At 48.2% G+C, this 14279-nt stretch overlaps 2 protein-coding genes across 4 annotated transcripts; both read left to right on the forward strand.

The window, feature by feature from the left end:
* The first annotated feature begins 928 nt into the window (after positions 1–928).
* On the forward strand, positions 929–2630 carry gjb8 (gap junction protein beta 8). Its single transcript, XM_058083010.2, has 2 exons — positions 929–1028; positions 1795–2630. The coding sequence occupies exon 2, from the start codon at positions 1812–1814 to the stop codon at positions 2610–2612; it is 801 nt and encodes a 266-aa protein (XP_057938993.2). The 5' UTR covers positions 929–1028; positions 1795–1811; the 3' UTR covers positions 2613–2630.
* A 2333-nt stretch (positions 2631–4963) lies between these two features.
* On the forward strand, positions 4964–9866 carry gja3 (gap junction protein, alpha 3). Of its 3 annotated transcripts, none has more exons than XM_058083008.2 (3): positions 4997–5053; positions 5507–5565; positions 8302–9866. In XM_058083008.2, the coding sequence occupies exon 3, from the start codon at positions 8319–8321 to the stop codon at positions 9618–9620; it is 1302 nt and encodes a 433-aa protein (XP_057938991.2). In that variant the 5' UTR covers positions 4997–5053; positions 5507–5565; positions 8302–8318; the 3' UTR covers positions 9621–9866. The 3 variants fall into 3 exon arrangements, with proteins under 3 accessions (XP_057938992.2, XP_057938991.2, XP_078651386.1); XM_078795260.1 differs by having other exon boundaries at positions 5053–5062; XM_058083009.2 differs by lacking the exon at positions 5507–5565 and having other exon boundaries at positions 4964–5053.
* The last annotated feature ends 4413 nt before the right edge of the window (positions 9867–14279 follow it).

The following is a 14279-nucleotide window of genomic DNA, read 5'->3' on the forward strand; positions in this document are numbered from 1 at the left end:
AGCTGTCTTCAGGCGAAAGGCGAGGTCTACCCTGGACTGGTGGCATTTCTTTCTGGTTAAAATCTATTTTTCGCACAAATGGCCCCACCTTAGATGTGTCTTATGTGTGTATAAAACCTTAGATGTGTCTTATATGTGTATAAAACCTTAGATGTGTCTTATATGTGTATAAAACCTTAGATGTGTCTTATGTGTATAAAACCTTAGATGTGTCTTATATGTGTATAAAACCTTAGATGTGTCTTATATGTGTATAAAACCTTAGATGTGTCTTATATGTGTATAAAACCTTAGATGTGTCTTATATGTGTATAAAACCTTAGATGTGTCTTATATGTGTATAAAAACTTAGATGTGTCTTATATGTGTATAAAACCTTAGATGTGTCTTAGATGTGTATAAAAAATTAGATGTGTCTTAGATGTGTATAAAACCTTAGATTTGTCTTATATGTGTATAAAACCTTAGATGTGTCTTATATGTGTATAAGACCTTAGATGTGTCTTATATGTGTATAAAAACTTAGATGTGTCTTATATGTGTATAAAACCTTAGATGTGTCTTATATGTGTATAAAACCTTAGATGTGTCTTATATGTGTATAAAACCTTAGATGTGTCTTATATGTGTATAAAACCTTAGATGTGTCTTAGATGTGTATAAAACCTTAGATGTGTCTTAGATGTGTATAAAACTTTTTCATTTCATTTTCATCTTCAATAGCACAGTTTTATTATGATAAACATTCGTAATCATTGAATAGACTTATTTGGAAAAGTAATACACAATTACAAAATGTGAAATGCGGTGACGTGGTAGCCCCGCCCCCCGGCTGGAAGACGATGAAGAGCCGGGGAAGTTTCAGGTATCCTTGCAGTGAACTTTCAGCAGCCTTCGTTTCTGGGTGGAGAGGGGGGGGGGGGTCTTCCCTTTTAGTTCCATACATCAAAACTCAGGACTTATTTTGTTCTCTACTGCTGGGAAATTCCAGATATATTGTTTTTTATTGATTGCCTCCACGCAGACAGGTGAGTCTCTTTCGTAAGATAACGATGTGTAGGTTCGTAACGATGTAAGTTTCTTGCTAAAAGTAATGTTTTAATTTTTATTGTTACCATTGAGAAAGTTCTTAAAACATGCATGGATCGGACTCCCTCGCTTACTAGTAAAAATATTGAATATAGTAAAGCCAGTTTTTCATCTTAGTAACGACTGTTAGCTGGATAAATTATTGTCAAATATACATTTATTATCAGGGATGCTAGTAGGTGATGTGTAATAATAATAAAGTTATAATAGCAACATTGAGTCAGGCTTAAGGGCGTACATCAATTAGTGTATTTTAACATTATACAATATTGACTTCAGAGACGAAAGTCCATATCACGGCAATCGAAACTTTGGCCTGTAATGAATAACTTTAATTCTCTTACTCTAATTTGTGTTTTGTTTGTTTTGCGATCGCTCCTGTTAGCCAATTTCTTCCTTGCCCGAGTGTCATTATTTATGTGCGGGTACTACAGCACCACCCAGTGGCCGAAAGTAAAACTCGCTCAAGGCTTGCCAAACACAAACCGTTGTCAATGAGAAATGCATGGCTTCTATCGCCCTCATCACGGAGAAAGACAACGAAACACGAGATGCTGAAGACAAGATGGTAACATAGTCCATCATTTCTTTGATCTAAATCCGTAGAGTATCAGGAAGAATAGTTTTGTTGCTAATGTACTTTTATGGAAGGAGGACATCAGTGTTGTGTGAACTTCTCTGAGGATGTCGAAACTCCCCCTGCAGGTCGTCCGGCGGTCAGCATGTCTTGGGGGGCCCTGTACGCCCAGCTGGGCGGCGTGAACAAACACTCGACAAGCCTGGGCAAGATCTGGCTCTCGGTGCTCTTCATCTTCCGCATCACCATCCTGGTGCTGGCGGCCGAGAGCGTGTGGGGCGACGAGCAGTCCGACTTCACGTGCAACACGCAGCAGCCCGGCTGCAAGAACGTGTGCTACGACCACTTCTTCCCGGTGTCGCACATCCGCCTGTGGTGTCTGCAGCTCATCTTTGTGTCCACGCCGGCCCTGCTGGTGGCCATGCACGTGGCCTACAGGAAGCGCGGCGACAAGAGGAGCATCCTGGCCTCCAACGGCGCAGAGAAGCCCACCGAAACCGACTTGGAGACCTTGAAGAGGCGCCGTCTGCCCATCACTGGCACGCTGTGGTGGACGTACACCTGCAGCCTCTTCTTCCGCCTCATCTTCGAGGGCGGCTTCATGTACGCGCTCTACTTTGTCTACGACGGCTTCCAGATGCCCCGCCTGGTCAAGTGCGAGGAGTGGCCGTGCCCCAACAAGGTGGACTGCTTCATCTCCAGGCCCACCGAGAAGACGGTCTTCACCATCTTCATGGTGGCCTCCTCGTCCATCTGCATGGTGCTCAACGTGGCCGAGCTGGCCTACCTGGTGGCCAAGGCGCTCATGAGGTGCTCCAGCCGGAGCAAGAGGAAGCTCTCCTACAACCACAAGGAGACCAAGATCAGGGACAACGCCGTCTTGCAGAACAAGAAGAACGAGATGTTGCTGTCCTCTGACTCCTCCAGCCGCAAGACCATGTGTTGAAAATCCCCATTTGGCTCGTGAGGGTCCTTCTGTGTCCACCAGGAGAACATGTCCCAAACATGAGCTCACGTCAGGAGTGCATTGTTCTTGAAAAGTCACGATGGTGACAGATTGAAGCCACAAGACGAACCGTGGTCATGTCTTCTGCAGGACATCTGGACGAAGTGTTGGGACGCAGCTCTTCATCAATAAAGGAATCAATCAGAGTTTGTATGAAGCCGTGGTCTTCTTGGAGGAGAATGGGCTGAAGAACAAGGCCCGGACGCATGTGACCCATTCCAACGTTTCCTCGCAAGCTTTGCACAAGAAAGGCCAGGCTTTGTTAGACTTGACTTTTTCTAAGCCATGATCACCAGTTGCCAGTCCATGAAGTCCATGAAAACAACCAAAATGTAAAATGCTGCATGAGGACCACCAGACCATGAAACGCCTAAGCCACATTGGAACTAACAAATGTAAAACTGCATAAGGACCATCAGGCCCCAAAACCACATTGGAACTAACAAATGTAAAACTGCATGAGGACCATCAGGCACCAAAGCCACATTGGAACTAACAAATGTAAAACTGCATAAGGACCATCAGGCCCCAAAACCACATTGGAACTAACAAATGTAAAACTGCATAAAGACCATCAGGCCCCAAAACCACATTGGAACTAACAAATGTAAAACTGCATAAAGACCATCAGGCCCGAAAACCACATTGGAACTAACAAATGTAAAACTGCATAAGGACCATCAGGCCCCAAAACCACATTGAAACTACCAAATGTCCCAGTCCAACATCTCCTGTATGGTACATAGTGGACTGGAGTCCATTTTTCATGGCTTTTCATGTCCTGCGAGTGTCCCAATATTTTAGTTTGTGTCTTGCATATTTGCTGGGAAAGCCTCGTGGGGCGAGGCCGAGGGACTGATCAAGTGTCTTCGCTTTGAGACAACTCCAGGATGAAGCCCTGAACTTCTAAAGTGCGTGCACGCTGCCGACTGCTCCGACATTTTCCCATAGGCCACCGTCAAGCTAATATATCATAAATGATGTCTCACTCTGAGTATTTTTTGGCAGGCTGTCTAATTCAAAGAAGTGATGTATCACTCTGAGTATAATTTGAAGGCTGTGTTGGCCGTCCAATTCAGACGAGTTACGTTTCTAAAATCACAAGTGATCATTTAAGTCCAATTTGCAGGCTCCGTTGGCTGGCCACTTCAATTAGTGATGTCCCACTCTGGAGTAAAAGCTGTCAGCTCATGCGTGATGTCTCACTCAGAGTCAAATTTGCAGGCTCCGTTGGCTGGCCACTTCAATTGGTGATGTCCCACTCTGCAGGTCAATTTGCAGGCGGTGGAAAAGGTCATCAAGGGACACTTTGTGACATTTTGCACCAACTGGTGACAAACGTGAGACTTTGCTGACCTCCAGCTGAATTTGAATCAAACTGCGGCCGTCCGGTGGCGCCTGCTGACGGCCCTTACAGTGAATAGCGGCGGCCGGTGTTGAAGGTTGACAGGCAGTCTTCCTCACACTTTTCCGGAGACGCTTTCCTTTCCCAGGCGACACGTGGAGGGCGAGCCGTGTGTGAACTTTGTCTGGTTGTGGTGGTGCTCCGCTGACCCCCACGCGGCGGCTCCTATCAGCTTTCAACGTGTGTCTTATTTTAGACGGGGCGCTAATCGCACCCCCGGCATGAGGAACCTTGTCTTTGTCCTCCCTGCGTCCGTCCAGGAATAGCCCGGCTGGATTTGGAGCTCTGGGAAAGAAAAGCGAGGGATTGGACTTTTGATGCCAAGAATTGTGTACGCTACGTTGTCGTGACGCTTTGACGCTACTTGTACGCTACTTCAAATATATGATTCCAGATGAAACATAGATAGCCTCCTGTCAGTATACACAAATATACAAACATATACACGTACACGTTTTGCACAGTGCTTCTGCTATTTGAATACGGTGGAGAACCTGCAGTATTTATCTGTACAAAGAAATGTAAATATGGTATAATATACACAGCAGTATGTAGTACAGAGCCCCCTGCCTCTCACGCCGACCCCAAGGGGGGCCCACCCCACTTTTTGAGAAGCACTGGCAGGGGCGTGGTGTGTGTGTGTGTGTGTGCGCGGTGACTCCGTGGGTTCAGTCATGCATGTCCACGCATTGTGACAGTCCAGACATGGCTGGTAGCGGCAGGCAAGTCCACCCGGGACACCCGGCCGCCCCCTAGAACCTGCGGCAGCCGTGTGCAGAGGTTGTTTTGTTTTTGTCTTCCTAGAGCGCAGGTTGACGGGGTCAGGGGTCATCATCCTGACGAGGACTTATTTGTCCGTTTTTTTTTTCTTTTTTCATTTGGGACTTTTTCCTCGGGCATCTCAGAGGATGTGGGCAAGGATGGCGCTCTGCTGGACTTCCCCACGTTAAAGTGTGTCACTTCTGCAGTGTAAAAGGTACACAAGGTACACAACACCACCACTGACTTACACAACCTGGGACACAAATTAGTGGGTTTTTTAACGCACACAAAGCTCACAATACTGCCTGCTCTCTGGTAGCCTCTGCATTGTCATCTAGTGTGTGTGTGTGTGTGTGTGTGTGTGTGTGTGTGTGTGTGTGCTAGACTTCACACACTCCAACACTAACTTTTAAAAAGTATTTCCTACCCTTCTGTGTGCATTTCACCCATTTCTTCTACATTTATATCAATGGTTTTGCCATTTATTATTCCATGTACGCAACATTGAAACGGTCATGTTTAGTATATTTGACATATATTACATGTATCCATATGGACTTATTGTAAAGTGAAAGTGGAAGATGACTTTTCCACACAATAAAGGCATTGGAGGTGAAATAAATATATAGCTCATAAATAAGTGGCAGCAACCTTCTTCTCATTCCAGGTGCAGAAAACGGCGTGAACCCCGGTCCATGGATTTATTACCTTTAGAGCAACTTCTGAGTAAGTGCTGGAGTCGTTGTCCATGTCAAGCATGATGACTGACACGCTAACGTCCAACACACAGCAGTTACATCAGAAGCCAACAACCGAGCGGCCAAATCACGTCCAGCGTTCTTCTGTTGTTGTCTCCTCATGAAACGTCAGGATTGCTGCCAATTCCACATTTAAAAGGACAGATTTTGACAAGGAAATAAGAAATCATGACTTTTTGTTTTGACATGTGACATGAACACGTCTTACGGTGAATAGGAACAGTAGAAATGATGAGCACATGGATACAATGACGCCTCTTTAGGGCCATCACAGTGGGCAGCCAATTGAAAAGGGGGTGGCATCTGTGTGTGCGTGCGTGTGGAAATGCTGTTTTCCACCATGATAATGTTGATCTCAGCACATGCCTGCTGGGCAGTGGAGCGAGCAGGTGAGAGAGGTTGGGGGGGGGGGGTATGGCGGCCGCCGTGTGTTGCTGATGTTTAGTGTAAAGGACTACACTGTTGGTGTCTCGCTGTTGGATCCCATAGGAAATCATATGGATTGGTCTGTTCCGGGGTCAAGCTGTGGCTGTCATACAACCATTTATCAACCGTTTATCAACCATTTATCAACTGTTTACCAACCGTTTATCAACCATTTATCAACTGTTTACCAACCGTTTATCAACCATTTATCAACCGTTTACCAACCGTTTATCAACCATTTATCAACTGTTTACCAACCGTTTATCAACTGTTGATCAACCGTTTATCCACCATTTATCAACCGTTTATCAACCGTTTAGCAACTGTGTGAAGTCACATTGTGTGTTACGTGTTTATGAAAAGTCAAATCAAGTAAAACTTGGAATTTTGCAGTTCCACTCCAGCAAACATCCAGCCATTTTGTTATGAATAAATCAAGCTGTTTTGTGGTTGAATGTTATGCAGAAGTTAAGCATGAAAGGAAGTAGAATACCGTAGAAATACCGTGATGGAAGCCATGATTGGAGCAGCCTTGTTTCTTCAGCGTATTCATCCATTCCAATGTCTGCTACAACTGAAGGTGCAATTGTAACAAAAATAGCTCAGAAGAGTTTAAGAGACCATTTAAGAGATGACATCCAGCAAAATCCCCCGATTCACTAGCTGTAGCACTGCACTGCCAAAAAACATCAAACTCTCGCTATTCTCGTGGCCCCAATAAAGGATCCTTTTGTTGTGCCAGGCGTTCAAATGAAGAAAATGAAGAAACGAGGATGCTCTAATCATTTTTTCCAGGACGGTATGATGCATTCACAAGACGCATTGAGATTGGGAATGCAGTATTCTACATTGGCCACTAGCTGTCAGCCATTTTTGAAAAAGATTTGATGGATCGCTGGCAGGACAGCTCAGGGATCAGGGATCAGGGATCCTACCAACAATGGCAACATGGGCTACCTAGCTAGACATGGGGCTACAAGCTCAAATGACGTCTAGTCCATCGGCTAATGGGAGTGTTTCATGTTCAAAATGGCAGCTAGATGGACCTAAACAGGTTTGCTGTGCCATAACCACATGAACTTTCCATTTGGATCGAAATTACGGAGAGCTCCACTCGGTCTTAAACAGGTTTTCTATGACAGCATTTCCTTCATAAATTAGGAACGCACCTTGGCCGACCAAGCCATCCATGAGGCGGACCTGCTTTGGCTGCGGGCCCGATCCTTCATGTCACTTCCTGGCCAAATTCTTCCACGGGAAAACAGGCCAAAGAAGAGGCAACATTAAGAATGTTTCTTCTGCCTTTTTCTTTGGCTTTTGGAGCCGCATTCAACTGAGGGCCGTGCCGCTTCCTGCTTCCTGCCGCATGAATGACGAGCACGGGACGTTCCGTTTTGTCAGAGCTGTTTTGGTACGGCCAGGTTTCATATTTGTCTCACTAAAGTGTGGTCAGATGTAACGTGCCTGACTTATGCGGCGCGTACCAAAGTCGTGCGTTTGTCCTGTACTGTATCCTCCCATTCCCACATACAGTATGGCCCCGCCCACTGACTGGTACATAACACGCCACGGGGTCAAAGAAAGCTGCCGGTGGTAGCGACTTGACAAAGCTGAGAAACAGGAGAAGTCCGCATCAAGGATGTTCCCTCCGTTCCTCACTGACTGTGGTTTCGCTCTCCATTTCTGTTTGGGTTCATATCAGGGCTGTCTAGAATAATTAGACGCGTTATATGATCTCCTAGGAGAACATTGCTGCCTGCGGCTCGCCTCGTTTGGCCTCGTTTGGTTAACGCCTTCACTCCCGGCCATTTGTCAAAATTAATGTTAACGTTAATGTTGAGGTAACATTTCCCTACAATGTGGGACCTTGGGCACGCCGCGCTCCTCGGCACTCCTCGGCACTCCTCGGCACTCCTCGGCACTCCTCGGCACTCCTCGGCACTCCTCGGCGCTCCTCGGCGCTCCTCGGCGCTCCTCGCCTCACTACAAAGCTCTTATTTGCTCCACTTCCTGTCATGTGACTGTTCCTCCGCCATGATCCCTACCCAGAATGTGCCGTGGGCGGCACCTTCACCCACAAGACAAAAGAACACAACATGTTTGCTATTAGGAGAACATCAGGGTTGCCCAAAGTGCGGGACCGGTGCCTTTTATGGTCGGCAGCTTGCGCTTTTTGGCACATTGTAAGGCTAGCATCAACACAACGGGAAAGAAGCCTCGGTGGGGGTCAGAGTGTCGCAATACCCTCAACCTAACTTCCGTCTCCCGCTCTCCACAGGCCGGAAATCTTGAAGCATGGGTGACTGGAGCTTTCTGGGACGTCTGCTGGAGAACGCTCAGGAGCACTCCACCGTCATCGGCAAGGTGTGGCTGACGGTCCTCTTCATCTTCAGGATCCTGGTGCTGGGCGCCGCCGCCGAGGAGGTGTGGGGCGACGAGCAGTCCGACTTCACGTGCAACACCCAGCAGCCCGGCTGCGAGAACGTGTGCTACGACGAGGCGTTCCCCATCTCGCACATCCGCTTCTGGGTGCTGCAGATCATCTTCGTGTCCACGCCCACGCTCATCTACCTGGGCCACGTGCTGCACATCGTGCGCATGGAGGAGAAGCGCAAGGAGAAGGAGGAGAACATGCGCAAAGCCCACCGCTTCCAGGAGGAGAAGGAACTGCTTTTCAGGAACGGCGAGGACGATGGCGGCGGTGGCGGCGGGGGCGGAACTAAAAGGGAGAAGCCTCCCATCAGGGACGAGCATGGCAAAATCCGCATCCGAGGCGCCTTGCTGCGTACGTACGTGTTCAACATCATCTTCAAGACCCTCTTTGAGGTGGGCTTCATCCTGGGCCAGTACTTCCTGTACGGGTTCCAGCTGAGGCCGCTCTACAAGTGCGGCCGCTGGCCCTGCCCCAACACGGTGGACTGCTTCATCTCACGGCCCACCGAGAAGACCATTTTTATCATTTTCATGCTTGTGGTGGCGTGCGTGTCGCTTTTTCTCAACTTGCTGGAGATCTACCACCTGGGCTGGAAGAAGCTCAAGCAGGGCGTGACCAACGGCTTCGCGCCCGAGCCGGCGTGCCGAGCCGACGCTGAGCCCGGGTGCTCGGCCCCGAAGTACACGGACGTGGCGGCCGGCAGCGGGGCCTTCCTGCCCCGGACGGCGCCCTCGGGGGCGGAGTTTAAAATGGACAACATCCAGCAGGAGGAGGCCCTCCGCCGGCACGGCCCCGCCTCCCACTACTACATCAGCAGCAACAACCACAGGCTGGCCGCGCAGCAGAACTGGGCCAACATGGCCGCCGAGCAGCAGACTCGCGAGATGAAGGCCGCCTCCCCCGCGCCCTCCTCGTCCTCGTCCTCCTCTTCCTCCTCCTCGTCTGCCGGCACCCGGCGGCCTGCTGACCCCGCCCAGGGCTCGGGCAGCTGGGCCGGGGGAAAGAGCGAGTTGGATGACGACCACTGCCCCGCCCCCGCCCCCACGACCACGGTGGAGATGCACAAGCCCCCGGCCGCAACGGTCGCCGCCGACCCTCGACGGCTGAGTCGGGCGAGCAAGAGCAGCAGCGTCCGGGCCCGCCCCGACGACCTGGCGGTATGAGCGGAATAGAGGAAGCGGATGAGTCTGCGCCTCGCGGAGCACGCCGTGGTGGGCGGAGCCTAGGACACGAGCGGGAGTCGCCGCTAGGAAGATCCACGCCTTCTTCTTTTAGCCTCGCCGGACGGACTAATTAGCGGCAACCTTACGGAACGTACCAGGCCACGCCCCAACGCGGCGTGATTGGAGACGCTGGCTGTGTCTCCGGTGAGGTACTTCCGTACTCACACCGGGCAGTGCTTCAAAATACGCTACACTCCTAAACGTGAGCGTGCAGTGACGCATGCTCAGCAGTTACGGGAGAAGGGGGGTGGGGATGGGGGGGTGGGGTGTAGTCACAATAAGACAGGAGCTGGTTTTTCTTTCCATCATCGTTGAACAAGGAGAACAAGCTGGTGAGAAGGCGGGTCAATATGGCATCCTCATTCCTGGTAAGCACTGCACACTCAGGGACGACAGCGGGATGGAAAAGTCTTCCTTCCTCCTTTCTTTTTTCACGTTTGTCACATTTCAATGTCTCGCATCGTCGCACAAATTAAATATTTGGCAATGGCAACACAACGGAACACCAAAGGACGTATTCAATTCTACTTTCTATTCCAAAACAAATCCAAACCTACGTGGCCCTGTGTGAAAAAGCCATTGCCCCCCGTGGAGAAGGTTATTTCTAAGGCTTTGGGACTTTGGGACTCCAGCCCACCACAGTGAGAGCCATTAACCTCAGATGGCCAACACGTGGGACCGTGATGAACCTTCCCAGGAGTGGCCGGCCAACCCAAATGACCCCAAGAGCACAGCCACGACTCATCCGAGAGGTCACAAAAGACCCCACAACAACATCCAAAGAGGCGCAGGCCTCACTTGCCTCAGTGAAGGTCAGAGTTCATGACTCCACCCTAAGAAAGACACTGGGCAAAAACGGCCTGCATGGCAGAGTTCCAAGACCAAAACCACTGCTGGACAAGAAGAACATTAAGGCTGGTAAAACATCTTGATGATCCCCAAGACCTTTGGGGAAATACAGAGTCCCTCTACATCTGGCATTTCAGTAGAAGAAGAGTCAAACATGGTGGTGGTAGTGTGATGGTCTGGGACTGTTTTGCTGTGATACATGGAAGCATGAATTGTGCCGAAGGAGAACGTCGGTGACCTCAAGCTGAAAGCAACAATGATCCAAAAGACAGCAGCAAGTCCACCAAAGCACATGAAGACCTTGGAGCGACCTAGTCCAAGTCCTGAGCTGAATCCTATTGAGATGCTGTGGCATGACCTTCATGCAGGCTTCATGCTGGAAAAGCCTCCAATGTGGCTGAATGACAACAATCCTGGAAGAGACTCATTGCAAGTTAGCACAAACGCTTGATTGCAGTTGTTGCTGCTAAGGGGGGCCCAAGCACTTATTAGCGCTTTTTCACACAGGGACTTGGAGCTTTGGATTTGTTTTCCTCCTTCATAATAAAATGTTTCATTTTCACATGCTTGTCGTGTTGTCAGTGACTAATGTTTACATTTGCTTGATGATCTGAAACATTGAAGTCCGACAAACATGCCAAACAAAAAGAAATCAGGAAGGCGGCCAATCCTTTTCACAGCACTGCGAGGTGTACTTATCCAAGCGTACTAAAGGAAGTATTCCATTTGAGACACAACGATTGTCCAAATGATTTGATTGGTATCATATAGCACCACATCGTAACACCAGATAATACCATATAGTGACACCATATATTGACACACCATATAGTGACACCATATAGTGACACACCATATAGTGACACCATATATTGACACACCATATAGTGACACCATATATTGACACACCATATAGTGACACCATATATTGACACACCATATAGTGACACCATATATTGACACACCATATAGTGACACCATATATTGACACACCATATAGTGACACCATATATTGACACACCATATAGTGACACCATATAGTGACACCATATATTGACACACCATATAGTGACACCATATAGTGACACCATATATTGACACACCATATAGTGACACCATATAGTGACACACCATATAGTGACACCATATATTGACACACCATATAGTGACACCATATATTGACACACCATATAGTGACACCATATATTGACACACCATATAGTGACACCATATATTGACACACCATATAGTGACACCATATAGTGACACACCATATATTGACACACCATATAGTGACACCATATATTGACACACCATATAGTGACACCATATAGTGACACACCATATTGTGACACCATATAGTGACACCATATATTGACACACCATATATTGACACACCATATAGTAACATCCTCGCTTCTCCCTCCGCTTGACAGTTTGGTTAGTGGATTTGCACACATAGGAGAAAAACGCTAACACTGCTATCATCATCCTCAAAGGAATAAAAAAAACACATCAAAATGTCTTATAAGTCAGACTTTCAATAGAAAACATTTTAATCGATCCGAAGTTCTTGAAGACAAAAATCTATATGTTCACAAACTGGACGTCAAAATCCAACCTTTGACCCCCGTGGCACCTTCACACGCTCCTGTTCCGTCACATGATCTCGCCGGCTTAGTCGCCACGCTGTCTTAAAGTGTGCGTGTGTGCGTGCGTGCGTGTGTGCGTGAATGATCCTTTTGTAAAAACAAGTTGATGTAAATGTTCATTTACCTCAAATGTTTACAAAACTGTTACTGAATAAAAACATTTTTGTACCAGGCGTGCACTCGAAAGTCATTATTTGGGCTACCAATCAATTCACATATTTGATCGCAATTAATCACATTTTGTCCATCGTTAACTCAGAGTTAATCACATTTAATCATAGATGAATAAATGAATGGATGGATAAATGGATGCATGAATGGATGGATGAATGGATAAATAGATGAACGGATGAATGGTTGGATATGTATCTTGCGGACCTAATGAAGTGTCCATGAATTTGAGCCTGTTCCAAATGCAATGCCGATGACTCACGTTCACGTGACATGTGGCAGCCAGACCCACCCACCCCCCACCCCAGCGGGTCCGGTCCATGAGTGGCGAGCTGTGGGGTCCAGCGGCCGAGGAGTGATGGGAGACGTGTGTCACTGCTTCCTGCAGCATGACGGCAAAGCTTCTTCACAGCAGCTCCACCCCCATCCAGCTGTGGGACACCATACTGCGGTAGAGAATGGATGGATGTATGGATAGATGGGTGGATGGATGGATGGAGGTGATTAAGAAAAAGAAATGACAGTATTCACAGGCGTCGTGTTCCCATTGATGATTTCCACCGGTGGCGTTAAATTGGGTTGGGAGTGTCGGGCGTTGGGTGGAGGTGTTGGCGGATGTATTCCATTCCATTTTGGAATAACAAAGTGTCCAGCCCTGCCAGTACTTCCAGTACTTCCAGTACTTGGTGGGTAGCTCTAAATAGTTTCTCTCTCCCCCATTTCCACTTTTGGCATTTGAAGCTCTATAGAACCTCCTTCAGGTCCAACAGTCCCAAATGGAAATGTTGACATTTTGATGGGTGTACACTCAGCAAGTGTATACTATACCTAGTATATACCTAGTAAATAATGTATACTATTTACGCTTGGATGAGCCAGTCTTGTTTCCACAAAGCCACTGAGCGTCAACATCAGTGTCGCCAATGGGTTATTTTTAGCCTTTAATCGCCAAACAAATTCACACTCTGTCCCAAGCATAAATACCACAACCCCCCCCGCAGGCACAGAGAGACTTGTACTTTGTACACAGGCTTTTACGTATAGAAAACAACATCAGTACACAAACGCTTGCTAGAGAAGCATTTGGGACGACAACTTAAGTTTTGAAAACATTTTCATTTGTGGGAAAAAAAACAGGGCTCAGGTGGGCTGGAAAAAGGCTCTTGGGGGACACCTGCAGGTCAGGCCAGGACTCAATGAAGTGGACTGGCCTCCATTGCTGCTGCGACCAAGTATTTAGCTTCCAAGGACGACGGAGCCGATGGCCAAGAATGCTGACATCAACGCTCAATAGAACTTCAATCAGGTAGCTCGCCATGGCTCATTTGGGTCTCACCCCTCACCCCGGGTGCCAAGGTGACCACCCGTTCCCAGCGTGTCAGACACGTGACCCATTCCCCTGTTCACTTTGGCACGCTGGGCTTCATGGACAGCATCGGGCCAAAGTCAATTCAAGTTGATGGACGGCGCCCTTCCCCAGCCTCCCCCCGCATTTGATCTCACCTTATTACTGCACGTACACAGTATAGGATAGCATAGCTCAACACGCCACCCTAGGACCACCCGCACATTTGCACACCACCTGACAAACGCAGCTGCCCCCCGTGACCTTGCCCCCACCCAGTGGCCGTTTTACCATTAAAGTTCATATCATGTGATGGGTGGATTGGGGGCACATTAGAGGGGCTAATCACTGCCTATAGTCTGGCCCCCCGCGCCTCGTCCACGCCGCCCTGCTGAGCGAAGCGCTCTCTTTGTCAGCCTTCAAAGGCCCGAGGATTGAGCCCAAACAAAAAAGGGTGGGAGCCCACGGGGGCGACAAAAAATGTTTTTACATCCAAACACGCAGGCGGCTCTTGAATGGGACCAGTGACTGGAGTCTGGCCAGCTCTGACACCCCGCACCCCCCCAGCAAGGCAGAACAAAA

The sequence above is a fragment of the Doryrhamphus excisus genome, linkage group LG12, assembly GCF_037039965.1.
Source record: "Doryrhamphus excisus strain RoL-2023G ecotype Guam linkage group LG12, RoL_Dexc_Guam_v1.1, whole genome shotgun sequence".
NCBI classification, from domain to species: domain Eukaryota; kingdom Metazoa; phylum Chordata; class Actinopteri; order Syngnathiformes; family Syngnathidae; genus Doryrhamphus; species Doryrhamphus excisus.

Coding starts and splice junctions, on each gene's coding strand:
- gjb8 (XM_058083010.2), top strand. CDS start 1,812: ATGTCTTGGGGGGCCCTGTACGCCCAGCTGGGCGGCGTGAACAAACAC.
- gja3 (XM_058083009.2), top strand. CDS start 8,319: ATGGGTGACTGGAGCTTTCTGGGACGTCTGCTGGAGAACGCTCAGGAG.